Source organism: Notothenia rossii (genome assembly GCF_949606895.1).
Source record: "Notothenia rossii genome assembly, chromosome: 3".
Classification (NCBI taxonomy): domain Eukaryota; kingdom Metazoa; phylum Chordata; class Actinopteri; order Perciformes; family Nototheniidae; genus Notothenia; species Notothenia rossii.
The window spans coordinates 94290459-94305202 of record NC_136901.1 but is presented as its reverse complement, the minus strand read 5'-3'; the positions used below and the strand labels follow the sequence as shown (position 1 = coordinate 94305202).

General features: G+C 41.4%; 3 protein-coding genes across 4 annotated transcripts in view; 2 read left to right on the top strand and 1 right to left on the bottom strand.

Moving 5' to 3' along the window:
* LOC307032685 (uncharacterized protein) overlaps positions 1-14744 on the bottom strand; it is a gene marked incomplete at its 3' end in the record, with an annotated part of 26565 nt that extends 11821 nt beyond the window's left edge. For both annotated transcript variants that reach the window (XR_013806357.1, XM_079670837.1), the window contains exon 1: positions 14247-14744. Coding sequence is in view for 1 of the 2 variants with exons in the window: in XM_079670837.1 (XP_079526963.1) it covers positions 14247-14439 (193 nt within the window). The remainder of the gene's footprint in view (positions 1-14246) is intronic.
* Positions 319-2235, top strand: LOC307033941 (zinc finger protein 862-like). Its single transcript, XM_079672576.1, has 6 exons — positions 319-878; positions 988-1071; positions 1152-1322; positions 1413-1588; positions 1666-1841; positions 1948-2235. Exons 2-6 carry the CDS (start codon positions 1032-1034, stop codon positions 2177-2179), a joined length of 795 nt encoding a protein of 264 aa, XP_079528702.1. The 5' UTR covers positions 319-878; positions 988-1031; the 3' UTR covers positions 2180-2235.
* LOC307033940 (zinc finger protein 862-like) lies at positions 2222-3923 on the top strand. The gene is made up of 6 exons (XM_079672575.1): positions 2222-2464; positions 2552-2809; positions 2893-3102; positions 3179-3409; positions 3526-3678; positions 3746-3923. Exons 1-6 carry the CDS (start codon positions 2237-2239, stop codon positions 3920-3922), a joined length of 1257 nt encoding a protein of 418 aa, XP_079528701.1. The 5' UTR covers positions 2222-2236; the 3' UTR covers position 3923.

Below are 14744 nucleotides of genomic sequence, written 5' to 3'. Positions count from 1 at the left end.
TTATCCGTCCGCGAGCGACGCCATCTGCGAGTGTTTAACTAATGGACAATGAGCCCTCGCTCTACGTCTCCTGTGCCTGTTCGCTCTGCGGTTGATTAACTAGGGGACAATAATCCCCCCCTGTTCGCTCTGCGATCGATTAACTAGTGTATGATCCCTCGCTCGACACCTGCTGTTCGTGCTGCCATCGCGTGGAGGGAAACGAGAAACGGAGAAGACGACGTTAATTTAGAAGACGCGGACACTAAGGTAAAGTAACTATTTTCTCCTTATTGTGTTGTTGTTTTCTGACTTTGGTAGGAGATTCGAATTTTTGAAGTTAGTGGCAACTAAGAGTGTATTTAACGTAACCAGGCCAACTTTGCTGCGTGCAAGTTACGTGTGCTAAATTAAATATAAAAAAGATTATAATTTGTTTTCTCTTCGGGCTATGCCAGTTAGAAGGACACAGATGAACTTTAGCTAAGGTCAGACTGTTCCCCCTGCATTACTCCTCAGATATGAGTATTCAAAGATATTTTAAGAGAATACGGCGTGAGGATGAGGAGGAGAGACGAGGAGAGGAGGGGAGACCACAGGTAACTTAGCCAATGTTAGCATTTAGCTTGCAATGGCAATAATAAATGAATAAGTCTCAATAATGATATATTTCGGTTCATTTGACCTGAAATTATACAATTGCAGTCAACAGTGAGTTGCAATGCAGAGACCAAACTAGATTCAAGCTTGTTTTCAATTCTAGCCGGTGGTCAGTGAAGATGCTGGCACAACTAGTCAGAGTACTGAGGGAGAGGCAGCAGGTCCCAGTGTGGTAGAAGCAGCAGCAGGTCCCAGTGTAGAAGCAGGTGCAGGTCCCAGTGTGGTACAAGCAGGTGCAGGTGAACAAGCAGCACAGTTCCAAGCATCACAGACACAGACACAGACATAGTATAATAGCAAGGAGAACTCTACCATTTAAATGCAGTAATAACAATGCATTATTTTCAGATTCCAAGCATCGCCACTCAGGATGGAACCCTGATTGGCTCAAAATGCCACAGTTCAAGAATTGGCTCTACCTCACCCAGCATGGTATGAATGGCATTTGCAAGTTCATATTTATAATAAAACTTATTTTTTGTAAGAATTAACAAGTTTTTCTTTTTAAAAAGGAATGTTTTGCCGAATGTGCAGGCAACACAAGCCTCCAATAAAGAAAGGCCCCTTAAAACGGGCTTTCATAGAAGTTGGGATTCTTGTTTTCCGCAAGGATTATATCGAGCGCCACATCTCCTCAGAGCCTCATCAATATAGTGTAAAGCATCAGGTCTCACTTGCATCAGGTATATCATTTTTTTATGTAAAGCTCATTTCTGCAACCTATCAACCATGTTTGGCTCATATAATGAATGATGTCTTTGCCCTTGGTCTAGGCTACTCAGTGATGCAAGCTTTTGAGCCCACAGTTATTATGGAGCATGAGGCCGTCATAGGTGGATTCAAATGTCTTTACTGGCTAGTAAAGAATGAGATGGCTCACCACACCCACTACCCTAAGCTCTTAAGTTTAGCTCAGCTTTTGGGTTGTTATTACTTTGAAAAGCTGAAGGTAAACCTAGTACAAAATGATGCTTGTGAAACTAAGAACTTTAACCAGCTAAATGTTAAATGATCTCTTTTTCTCAGGTGGATCAAAGAAACAATTATCAATCACACAGAATAGTGGATGAAATGCTGGAGATCCTTGCAGAGATAGTAGAGTCGCCTATTTTGGAAGAGATAAGGTCATCTCAAGCAATCAGCCTAGAGGTTGATGAAACCACAGATGTATCTGTAAACCGCCAGCTGGATTTACATGTTAGGTGGGGTATTTTTTTAAAGGAATGATGTGCATTTAAATAAAGATGTAGGCCTAGTTAAACTTAATATTTATTAATATGTGTGAAAACCTATACATTTTTATTTTAGACACCTGGATAAAGAGAGTTATGTTTTCAACCACTTCCTTGACCTGGTAACTCTGGAAGATGGGAAAGCTGACGGCGTTGTTGCTGCCATCAAGAATGTACTACAGAAGAAGGATCTCCCGGTAGACAGGCTCTATGGACTCGGGACAGACGGTGCAGCAGTGATGACGGGTATGGAGTTTATTGTTAAATCTAATGGATTGTGTGAAATGTGTATTGTCAGCTGTTATTAAAGGAAACAAAATGACGCCCTCAACACTGCATTTAATTCTTAAACTTAGGCCGTCTGAATGGAGTGGCAAAGCAGCTCAGACAGTTTTCCAAAGCTGGTTTCTGTAGCGTGTGCTGCTCACAGACTAGCACTGGCATGCAAAGATGCCTCAAATGCTGTCAGGTATATGGCAAACTTCAGGAACCACCTGCAGGAACTGCACCTATTCTTCCGAAATAGTGCAAATAGGTCAGCCACACTGAGTGCTGCCGCTACCACTCTTGGTCTGAACGACTTGAAAGTCAAGGTGTGTTTTCACCTATTTTCATAATACTATTGTGGTGTCATATTATTTACATATATTTTACTTACCAGTGTTTCTACTTGTTGTTAGGAGGTGAAAGATACAAGGTGGCTATCGCAGCACCTAGCCGTTCAAAACCTCCAGAGGAACCTTCCAGCTGTGCTGGCTGCTCTGGCGGAAGAAGCGAGCACAAGGAAGTGCCCAGTGGCCAAAGGTCTATACACCTTCTGTGCCACATACCGCTTTGTGGCTGCCCTCTACCTTCAGGCAGATGTGCTGCCCCACATTGCAATGCTGTCCAAGGTGTTTCAGAGAGCTGATGTGAACTTTCTCCACATAAAGGAGCAGGTAGATTACAAAGAAATGCATTTGATGCTCCCAGTTATTTCCATTATCCATCCGATTATATTGTTGTCTTTTTCCACATTTAGGTGCCAGTCACACTTGTTACTCTGAGGAGAATTCTGGAGGCAGGCGAGACCCCACTCCCCGGAACGTTCCTTGCTCGCCTACACCAAGACTTGGACAACCCAGGTGGACTTGGGGCGTTTAGCATTGCCGGAGAGGAGGAGAGGATCAGGAGGGGACACGGAATTCTGGAGCGCCCCCGGGAAGATATGTGGGCCAGATGTGTCAGAGATGTAAATACATTCCTTCTCACTTTTACATTCCAATATTTATTTTCCTTGAACTGAAAAATGTATAATATCATTCCAGGTCCTCAAACCTTACATCTGCAGCCTGGAGAGCAACATCGAGAGCAGGTTCCAGCATATTGAAGTGCTGGGGGCCTTCAGTGTCCTGGGTCCAAAGGCAGTTACCTCCAATGATGTAACCAACATTTCAATGTTGCAGACCCTTGCCAACAAATTCATCCCAGGGCAGGATGCCACAGTTATCCAAGAGTGGACCTCCTACAAGCAGCATGTTCTTGAAGGAACATTTAAGGTTGGTAAATACCTAAATTAATATGAACTTGACGGTTAGAATTGCTTGTTTTGACATCTGTAAATGTTTCAATTATACTGTATACTCATTTGCCCTGCCTTGGCTAATCTCTGAAGGACAAGACACAAGCTGAGATCATGCAGCTCCTGGCCAGTGAGAAGGACGGATGGGCAGAAATATACCCAAACCTCAGCCTTCTCTCTTCAGCGGGGTTGGTCATCCCTGTCTCCAGTGTAAACTGCGAGAGGGATTTTTCTACGATGAACAGGGTAAGTGTCATTCCCTGTTGCATGTCATTCTGTATAGTTCATTTAAAACAAACTGTCTGTTTTACAGGTGAAAACTGACATGAGAAACCGACTGAAAGGGGAGCACCTGGCTGCATGTATGCGGATAGCAGTCAGTGGACCAGCACCAGAGGCATTCCCATACACACAGGCGTTGGAGCTGTTCTTCAACAAACCCAGACGGATGAAGTGCTCTGACAAACAGTGCCATCTTTGTACAAAATGAATATTGCCATACATTAATGTAAAGTTAATGAATAAACATGTTGTTAAAACTTGTTGTTTGTCACATGTGTTGCACGTCACAAAGCCCGCCCCGCGCTCCGCCCGCACCGCGCTCCGCGAGGGCCCTCTCATCACTGCGCGCACAAGTGCGACCACAGTTTTAATTATTATTGATTGTTGTACAACGAAATAATAATTAATCAACTATATCTGTGTTTGATTGATTCCTCTCTGTTTTTATTCTTTCCTTCTGTGAGTGCTGAATTCCCACAACAACACAAAAAATGGTCTAATTATTAGGGGTGCACTAAATAGGAAACAGTTGGCCGAAAACCGAATGCCGAAAATGATTAATAGAAATATATATATATATATATATAAAATGTATACATTTTTTACCAATGTTGTTCAGCTACCTGATTATGGAAAAAGACATGATTATGGCAAAACTTAACTTAAATAATAATCACTATTATGGGTCCATAAAACATTTATTCAGTACTTTTGAATGCATACAGTACATTAATTCCAAGTCAAGTGCATTTTCTTTTCTCTGTAGGATAACTACAACAAAGTGCATTCAGAACAAAGCCAAGGTGCTTTAAAACTACATAAACATCTAGGCCAGTAGGCCTACAACAAAATAGTGTAAATAAAGACTGTAACAGCCAGGCCTTCAACAACAACAAATGCACCTATAAGTTTGGTAACCTAACGTGTTGTTGTGATGACGTAATCAAGACGCGGCGACAAGCACGGCGCGCGACCATGCTCGCGGCTGGCTCACAGCCAACATGTCTGCCGCTTGGAGATATTTAAAAATATCAGAGAGAGGCGCGGATTGCGATTTGTAAAACGTGTTCAGCTGACATTTCTCGAGGGGGTGTAACTTCAAATACTTTCACCCCTTCGGGATTACTCCACCACTTGAAATCAAAACACACGGACAAATGTGCGGAGTATGATCAACGTAACCCTGTTCTCTGACATTCGGTGATATTTTTTCGGTGCTAAAAACCCTTTCAGCCGATCACCTGGAGCAAACATAATGCCAGTCATGACAGACTTCATTACAACATTGACTGATAACTTTACTGACAGATTCCAAGGCTTCAGCATTCCAATTGAGGTATTGCAGTTTCCCCGTGACCCGTTTTCCATCAAGCCATGAAAAAATACAACGTAAAGCGACACTACAACTCAAATCACGGCTCGTTTTCTGCCAGTTTTCCCGTGGGTTCAGAGGAACTGAGAAGGAAAGTACAGGGACTGCTGGAATCATTTGAACGGAGTCAAGTGGCTTTTAGTCGATTTTGCAGGGAACAAGAGAGAGCTACGATAGCATCCCTGCGAGTAGCCTGGACACTAGCCAGACAGAAGAGGCCCTTTACCGACGCAGAGACCGTTAAAGAGTTTATGCTTGCTGTCATTGATGAAGTGGTTATTGACCAAAAAGTAAAAGACAGCGTCACTTCAGCCATTAAACAAGTACCTCTCTCAGACACAACAACACTTCGCAGAGTGGAACTACTTGCAAAGGATGTGTCGGGGAAGCTTTTGGAAAACCTTCCAAAAGCAGAGTTTATATCAATCGCTGTGGACGAATCAACTGAATGTAGTGACATTGCCCAGCTGTGCATCTATGTGAGGTATTTCGATGGAGTTCGCTTTAGGGAAGAACTTCTGGGGCTTATTCCGTTGGAGGGACACACTACAGGTGAGGTTATCTTTCAAAATATATTCTAGTTTTTTAACAAAAGTCAACTGGATTTAAAAAAGTTTGCCTGTTGGTCACTGATGGCGCTCCAGCTATGATCGGCAGAGTGCAGGGGCTGGTGGCACGTCTATCTGCCATAGCCCCACACATGCAGTATTTACACTGTATAATTCATCAACCTGTGTTGTGTGCAAAGCTCAGTGATTTGAAAAACACCATGGACATTGTCAGGAACATTGTGAATTTCATTCGCTCAACCTCCAGCCTACAACACCGCCTGTTCTGTCAGCTGCTTGCTGACACGTTTGCTGAACACACGGACTTACTCGTCCATAACGATGTCCGATGGCTCAGCAAAGGAAAGGTCCTGGATCGTTTCTGTGAACTCAGCCAGGAGATTGTGTCTTTGCTTCGCACGTGTAAGCACAAACAAGCTATAAACCTCTTGGAGCGCATGTTAGATGAACAGTTTATGGCAAAAGTTTACTTTGTGTAAAATGTTTGGACACTTTGAATTGCGAACTGAAGGGTCGCGACCCTTTGGGCCATCTAAGCTAAGTTTTACAGATAAGTTTACAGATGGCCCTGAGCCCAATAGAGATTGCCCTGAAAAATGCGCGCGGAGGGTTTGGGGGGCCTCTCCCTAGAACATTTAGATTTTTGCAGGTCTTACTGTAGATGCTGTCTGGTGCATTTTCTAGACTGAATTATAAGATGAACCACCACAAAATGTTATTCTTCATTTCACTTGTTTGTGTTTGCTCGCTTGCATGCCCTGCATAGCTATAATAAATACTTAAGTTGTTGGTCAAGACACTTTCCATCTGATGAAGGCAAATGCCTTCCCAGATGTAAAAAAGTAGAAAACATTACATGCAGTTATAACTGCCAAAACAAACATTATTTACACTATTATGGCCCCTGTTAAAAATGTTTGTAATGTTATCTACTGTAAGTTGGTCGAACGAATGCCTCCTCATCCAGAAGCTGACCGAGCAGACGAGTGCATCCGCGAAGCACACACAATGGCGACGTCAGAGTTCCCGTTAGCAAGCAAATCTAAATCTCTTCGGTCAAAATGTCCGATCAAAATAATTTCCCTTTAGCGCAATACCGCTTCAGTTGTGCCACTTATGTGACAGACAAGAAGAATATGTGACAGACAAGAATAGTCAATTCTAATGTGTAACACTTAATGTGGAGAAAGAGATGTCCTGTATGGGTTGATTGTGCGTTGATCTGTTGGTAATGCCTCGGGGTTCCGGTGGGCATGTAAACAAATGCATATACTTTGTGGCCTCACCCAGTTACATAGAGACACTTATTGTTTAGGTCACGGTGTCTTTTTCATAAGCAGGTAGTCATATCATTAGCTAGAACTAGCTGGATCTGATCGTCTAAATCTAATCTAAGTCTAATCTGGCGGGAGAGACAGATCAGCTGCTGCTGACGAGTCGACACGCAGCTCTGCATGATCACATGCAGCGGTGAGCGGGAAAAAAACACACTTCAGGTTAGAATATCCCAAGTAGCTATTTTAATTACATTTTACAGATTCCTCCACGTACCACTAGCGGGAGCTGGCGTACCACCAGTGGTACGCGTACCACAGGTTGAGAACCACTGGATTAGAGGTAACAGAGTTACTCTTTATTTTGTTAAAGTTTCAGCTATTCTGTTTACAATTCTGTCATCAGAATCTTAATACGATTTGCTAAAACATCGTTGTTTCTTTTGATGTGAAATATTATTTATTTTATTTAAATAAAAAGCAATGTTAATTTTGTTCACAATTTGTTAAGTTAATTTAATAATGTATGTATTTTTGAATCAAGTATTCATCTTTATTGTCTTCATTGTTAGTTTCCACATGCCTAAAACAACCTCAAGCTAAATCTAAAAGTTGATGGCTAAATAAGAGCGTTTGAGAAATTGTGCAAGGCATACAGTAATAGTCAAAATAGTCGATTAATCGTTTCATTAATCGATTATCAAATGAGTCGTTTGTTGCAGCCCTGTACAGAGGCGCGGGAAGGTATTTTGAGTGGGGGTGCTGAGGTGCTGGACTCCAGTGAACAGTATTACGGGCACCATAGAGCATGCACAAAAAAACTTCCCACACGCAAACACACAGTAAACCCGCGACTGTTACAATGAAGGCTCGATAATCAGCTCACGGCATATAGGCAGGGGTAAAGTGCTATTTTTTTACGAGTGGGGAGCGGACCTCACCTCCTCCAGGGGGGTCCGGGGGGAAGCTCCCCCGGGAAGATTTTTTTTAAATATTGAAGTTAAAAGCATCAATCTGCTGCACTTTGAGAGCAACCTTAAGAGATCTATGGATACATCTCTCAACACCCAGATGCAGAGGCGCGGGAAGGTATTTTGAGTGGGGGTGCTGAGGTGCCGGACTCCAGTGAACACTATTACGGGCACTATAGAGCACGCACAAAAAAACTCCCACACGCAAACACACAGTAAACCCGCGACTGTTACAATGAAGGCTCGATAATCAGCTCACGGCATATAGGCAGGGGTAAAGTGCTATTTTTTACGAGTGGGGAGCAGACCTCACCTCCTCTAGGGGGGTCCGGGGGGATGCTCCCCCGGGAAGATTTTTTTTAAAAATTGAAGTTAAAAGCATCAATCTGGTGCACTTTGAGAGCAACATTAAGAGATCTATGGATACATCTCTCAACACCCAGATGAAACACAACTGTAAGCAGATGTTCTTTTTCTTTATGGATATTTTACAAATCACTCCCCTTTCAAACTGTATTCTTGTTTTACTGCCATATAGTATTTCATAACTGTTTTTCCTTTATTCTCTTATTTTTTTTATAACTATAATCAGTGCTTGAATTGGGCCGGTACTCACCGGTACGCAGTACCGGCACTTCTGATTTTTACCCATGTGGTACCGGCACTTCTTACTGAGTACCGGCAAGGTGCCGGTACTCAGTAAAATGCCGGTACTCAGCCGCCGGCAATATACGTATATATTGTAAACGCAACGCAGCGCAAATGTGGGTCTGACTCTGCCTCACAGAGGGTGACTGGCTGTCTACATGACGTGGCCTGCCGACATTGCCACTTTCATACAGATCATACTCATGCCCTCCATTGGTCTCTGTGTGTCATTCAAGCTCGGGAGGGTGTGTGTTGGTGTATGTGTGGCGCGAGCGAGCGAGAAAGCGCGCGCACCGGTTACGTGTATTGTTGTTAGCATCTGGTGCTAGCTAGCTGCGCTAACGGATATAAGGAGCGGTTTCAACAACAAGGTGGAGGGAAAGTCCTTTGCTGTCAGACTGAGAGGCTGATAACTACAGCTCTGGTGAGGTAAATTACTCTCTGAGTCTTTAGATAGTTAACTTAGTTTAAGTTATCTCAGTGGGTCTCAAACGGTTCGGTCACCATTTATGTAAACACATATTTCCATTTGAGGGGGTAGTGATTCGTAAAATATGCATGAATAATACAAACAAAATGTTAACTAGGTGAAAAAAGGTAAGATAAACTTGTTGAGAGCTAAAACTAGTCTTTGCTGTTGCCTCAAAGAGGAGCAGGGGGGAGAGGAGGGAGACAGGAGAGGCTGATTCAGGAGCACAGACACACTCACAACTATAAATGAACCAAAAACAAATAAATAAACAAGTTTCAATGTTTTTTCATATTGGATATTGTATGTTATTGGTTATGGCCATGTACTTATGATTTTATGATTATTTAAATGTATACATTTTTGTTTCATATGGGTGTAGTCTCTTTATTTCCCCCTCAAAATGCACCAGATTGATGCATTTAAGTCCAACATTTAAAAAAAAATCTCACCGGGGAAGCATGCCCCCGGACCCCCCTATAGGATTTGAGGCCCGGCCCCATTGTTCCCAAATAGATTTGCAATTTTTTTTAAATAGTAACCCATCTCCATATGTTTCTTTTTGGGTAGTAGATTTAAACTAGAGGGCTATCACTTTGTGCAGCGACGCTATTGACAAATAAATCCAGCAAAATGGCACAAAAAACTGGTAGTGGCCTCAGGGACGAGGAGTCATTTAACCAGCCAGTAGGAGTCAAGCTTTACTTTCTTTTATATCCATAAAGAAAAAGTACATCTGTTTACAGTTGTTTCATTATGGATGTTGAGAGGTATCCATATATCTCTTCATTTTGCTCTCAAAGTGCACCAGATTGATGCATCTAACTTCAATATTTAAAAAAAAAATGTTCCCGGGGGAGCATGCCCCCGGACCCCCCTAGACTAGAGGGTGTCAGGTCCACTCCCCACTTATAAAAATAGCACTTTACCACTGCACCCCCTCTAATCTCAGATGCACCCTGAGTCATTTTGTTTAAGTACACTGAGCCTTTCTAAAATATACAGTAAAGAGACAAACCCACCAGCCTTATAGGATATACTATGACTTTGTGCCAAATACTTGTTGCTGATTTAGAGTACTGGCACCTTTTTTATTCCAATTCAAGCACTGGATATAATGATCATGTGAGGGTGTGCCGCGGAAATAATCTTTTGAATAATTTTTGACCAAACCGTTTGAGACCCACTGAGATCATTTAGACTAAAGTTAACTATCTAAACTCTCCTCTCAGTCTGAGAGGAGAGCTCTCCTCCAGCTTGTTGTGGAACAAACAGCTCCGTATGTCCGTTAGTGCAGCTAGCTAACCAGATGCTAACAACACGATCCCTGCTGCTGGCACACTGCGGTCAAGTGAGCCTACGCTACGTTTCTGTTGGTCAAGTGAGCCGTCCCAAAATTGAAAGTTCGCCCGTATTACGAGTTTTACGGTAAACGTCCTCAGCTAGTCTTTGCTGGTGTGTAGCAACATCCTGTTTTCAGAATAAAACGAGATATTGTAACGATCCCAGAAAATTTCGGAGACAGGGATGTATTCCTCAGTTAGGCGTCTTCCCGTCCTTGTTTATTAAAGAACACACACATCAACAGGGACACATGTGTCTCTCTCTTATGGACGTCCATGAACTAGCAAGCAGCAGACTGCGGTTACATAACTTCCGGTCTTAGACCGGAAGTCACCCTCCAGACTGCAGTCAGGCTGCAATAAATTAAAATAGAGCTGTCAGTATGATCAAATCCTAATTTTGAATCATTAGTTTACATGATCTTTGAAACATTGAGCTAAAAAACAAATATTTCTTCATTCTCAAATTATAAATCAGATTGTCTTGTAATCTAGGAGAAACACTGCTCAAATAGGACATTTTGGATAGCTTTTATTATGAAATTAAACATCAGATTAACATGAAATTTCATGAGTAGCTCACTGAGGTGGTCTACTATCACACTGAATCGAAGAACTTCTGTGGAAGCAAAGATTTGTGGAAATATTGAAATTTGAAATCAGGAGGAACACTGTTCAAATTCCACATTTTACATAGCTTTTATTCTGAAATTCCACATCAGATTGTTATGAAATTTCATGAGCAGCTATCTGAGGTGGTCTACTATCACACTGAATCAAAGAACTTCTGTGGAAGCAAAGATTTGAGGAAATATTGAAATTTGAAATCAGGAGCAACACTGTTCAAATTCCACTTTTTGGATTGGTTTTATTCTGAAATTCCACATCAGATTGACATGAAATTTTATGAGCAGCTATCTGAGGTGGTCTACTATCACACTGAATCGAAGAACTTCTGTGGAAGCAAAGATTTTTAGGAAATATTGAAATTTGAAATCAGGAGCAACACTGTTCAAATTCCACATTTTGGATTGGTTTTATTCTGAAATTCCACATCAGATTGTTATGAAATTTATAATAATGTAATATATAATAGATAGATAGATAGTCTTTGTTGCTCATCTATTTAATAAGCTATTCTGATATCTTATTTCTTAGGCTGTAAAGGATCTTTTGCATCCCCCAGTCCTCCTTTGAATGTTCTATTTGTAACAGAGCCAGCCACACCTTAGGCCCTTTATGGCCTAGTTAACACATTTAGTTTTTCATTAATGCTATTTCAATGCAAATTCATGTACCCCACACATTTCTCAGAATCATTAATACTTCTTATCAAACTTAAAAGTCAACTGGAGATGAAACATGATCCATATCATTTATAATCTGTTAATGCATGAAGTATTAATATTTTTATAATTTGCATATAATTTATAATCTGTTAAGGCATGAAGTAATAATATTTTTATAATTTGCGACAGTAAAGAATTTTGAATAGTGACAGTTACATTGATTTAGACTGTCAGGCTTTCAATACGCCTGAGTGGATGATTATCAATCATCTTGTTGACAAGCTAAATGTGTTTTGATTGCAAGTCTGTTGTAACTGAACTGTGTTATGTGTACATAAGTAAATAATAACATAAATGTATTTCATCTCAGTGTTTGATATGGACAATGACTGTGCGATGTGCGCTGCCCCAAAGCCCCCTGGATCTGGACCTCCGAATACCCTTTGGGTGAGTTTTCCTTTTAAATCAATGACTGCAGGATTTTTCGTTGTTGTTGTTCTTCAATTCTAATATAGACTGGTATAAACTAAATTAAAATATATTGAAGGTGTTAAAACCTAATTGAACCACGATCTTCATCTCCCCCCCGCCCCACGCTCTTTATTTCAATCAAATTACGGTACTTTTATGTAATCATATATGTTCAAGACACATCCAAGAAGCAATGTATGACTGATAAATCATTGACTTTGCTTATTTTATTTTACAGATACAGTGTGATACATGTGAGCGATGGTATCATGAAGAATGTCTGGCGACCGACGAAGACACACTTAAAAAAGCAAGGGCAGGCCATTGGGAATGTGTCCTTTGCATTTAAATTGAAAAACAGCTGCAAACAACACTTGACTCTCACTTTCACCGACACACTGAAGCTCACTTACTGTATGTGTACACAAAATATGGAATTTGAACAGTGTTCCTCCTGATTGGAAATTGTAATTTTTCCTAAAATGTCTGCTTCAACAGTACTTCTGCTATTCTGTGTGATAGTAGACCACCTCAGATAGCTGCTCATAAAATTTCATAACAATCTGATGTGGAATTTCAGAATAAAACCAATCCAAAATGTGGAATTTGAACAGTGTTGCTCCTGATTTCAAATTTCAATATTTCCTAAAAATCTTTGCTTCCACAGAAGTTCTTCAATTCAGTGTGATAGTACACCACCTCAGATAGCTGCTCATAAAATTTCATAACAATCTGATTTGGAATTTCAGAATAAAAGCTATGTAAAAAGTGGAATTTGAACAGTGTTCATCCTGATTTCAAATTGCAATTTTTCATAAAATCTTTGCTTCCACAGAACTTCTTCTATTCAGTGTGATAGTAGACCACCTCAGTGAGCTACTCATGAAATTTCATAACAATCTGATGTTTAATTTCATAATAAAAGCTATCCAAAATGTCCTATTTGAGCAGTGTTTCGCCTAGATTACAAGACAATCTGATTTATAATATGAGAAAGAAATATTTGTTTTTTAGCTCAATGTTCAAAGATCATGTAAACTAATGTCTCAAAATTAGGATTTGATCATACTGACAGTTCTATTTTAATTTATTGCAGCGGACTTCCGGTCTAAGACCGGAAGTTATGTAACCGCAGTCTGCTGCTTGCTAGTTCATGGACGTCCATAAGAGAGAGACACATGTGTCCCTGTTGATGTGTGTTGTCTTTAATAAACAATGGCGGGAAGACGCCTAACTGAGGAATACATCTGTCTCCGAAATTTCCTGGGATCATTACAATATATATACCGTAAAAAAAAAAACTCGTCTTATTCTGAAAACCGGAAGATGTTACACGCCAGTAAAGACTCGCCGACTTCATTTTTACCGTAAAACTCGCAATACGGACGCATTTTCAATTTTGGGACGGCTCACTTGACCAAGAGAAACGGAGCGTAGGCTCACTTGACCGCAGTTGCTGGCACCGGTCCCTCTCTCTCCCCCTCTCTCACACACACTAAATGCACTACTTCCGCACACACACAGAGCCGCGAGCTTGAATGACACAAGCACACTTTTATTTCCATGCAACTCTCTGATTGGTCTGGTGTCTTGCCTCTGTTGCATTCACTGAACACGGGAAATTACAGTCCTGCCGTCCTTTCTAGTGTCTTGATGAGGTTCACGTAAAGCACGGTTAATGTATTATATTATTGAGGTAGAATTGTCCGGGGCTACAGAAAAAACATTTGGGGCAGGCCAAAATATTATTTTACCAACAATGTGGAATTTATTGGCTACATATTACACAGATTATGCACAGCGGGAGCAGCAATAACCGTCAAATAATAATTCAGACAGGGGAGCTCCGCACCCGCTGCCTGCCGCTAGGGGGTGCTGCAGCGCCCTCAGCACCCCCCTTCCCGCGCCCATGGCCCTGTAGTTATCCCATGTATAAATAAAACGTGTAATTCAGCAACCCTTGCAATTTGGGATTTTATTTTTGGTTGGTAGACCTCGGTGAGCTGGTCATTTCAAAAGTAGCTCGCCAGCCAAAAAAGTGTGGGCACCCATGAAAGTGTTATTAATGTCATAATAAAGTGTTACTGAAGAGTTTAAAGTGTTAAGGAAGAGTAAAGGGAACAGACCTGCTCTGTGTATCCGAAGCTGAGGCTGTAAAACAGCGTCCAGTAGTTTCTGGAGTCTCTTGTTCTCCTCTTTGGAAAGAAACAGCTCCTCCTCGAGCTCTGCTATTTTTTGTTCAAACAGAGCAAATATCTCTTCAGAAGCAGCAGTGATTCGCTGCTTCTTCAACGACAGCAGCATTTGGACTTTACTCATGTTTCCTAGATCACCTTTTCCTGCAGACTCCGTTAAACACACCGTTTCTCTCTCCGTCAAACTCTCAATCTGAATAGTGTTGCTAACGTCTTTCCAGCTAGCATGCTAAGCTAGCTCCTATAGTCCGAGGTAAACGCTCCAGAAAAAAGAGCACAGAGTCCATTCAGAGGTTTATCCAGACACACAGTTGATGGATCAGTAGAGCTGGAGCTCACACACACTTTCTCAGGAACACAAGAGAGAACCGTAGCGACGAGGCGCCACATGCAGGGCTCGAGTTAAGTGTGAGCCAATGGGAGCTGAGC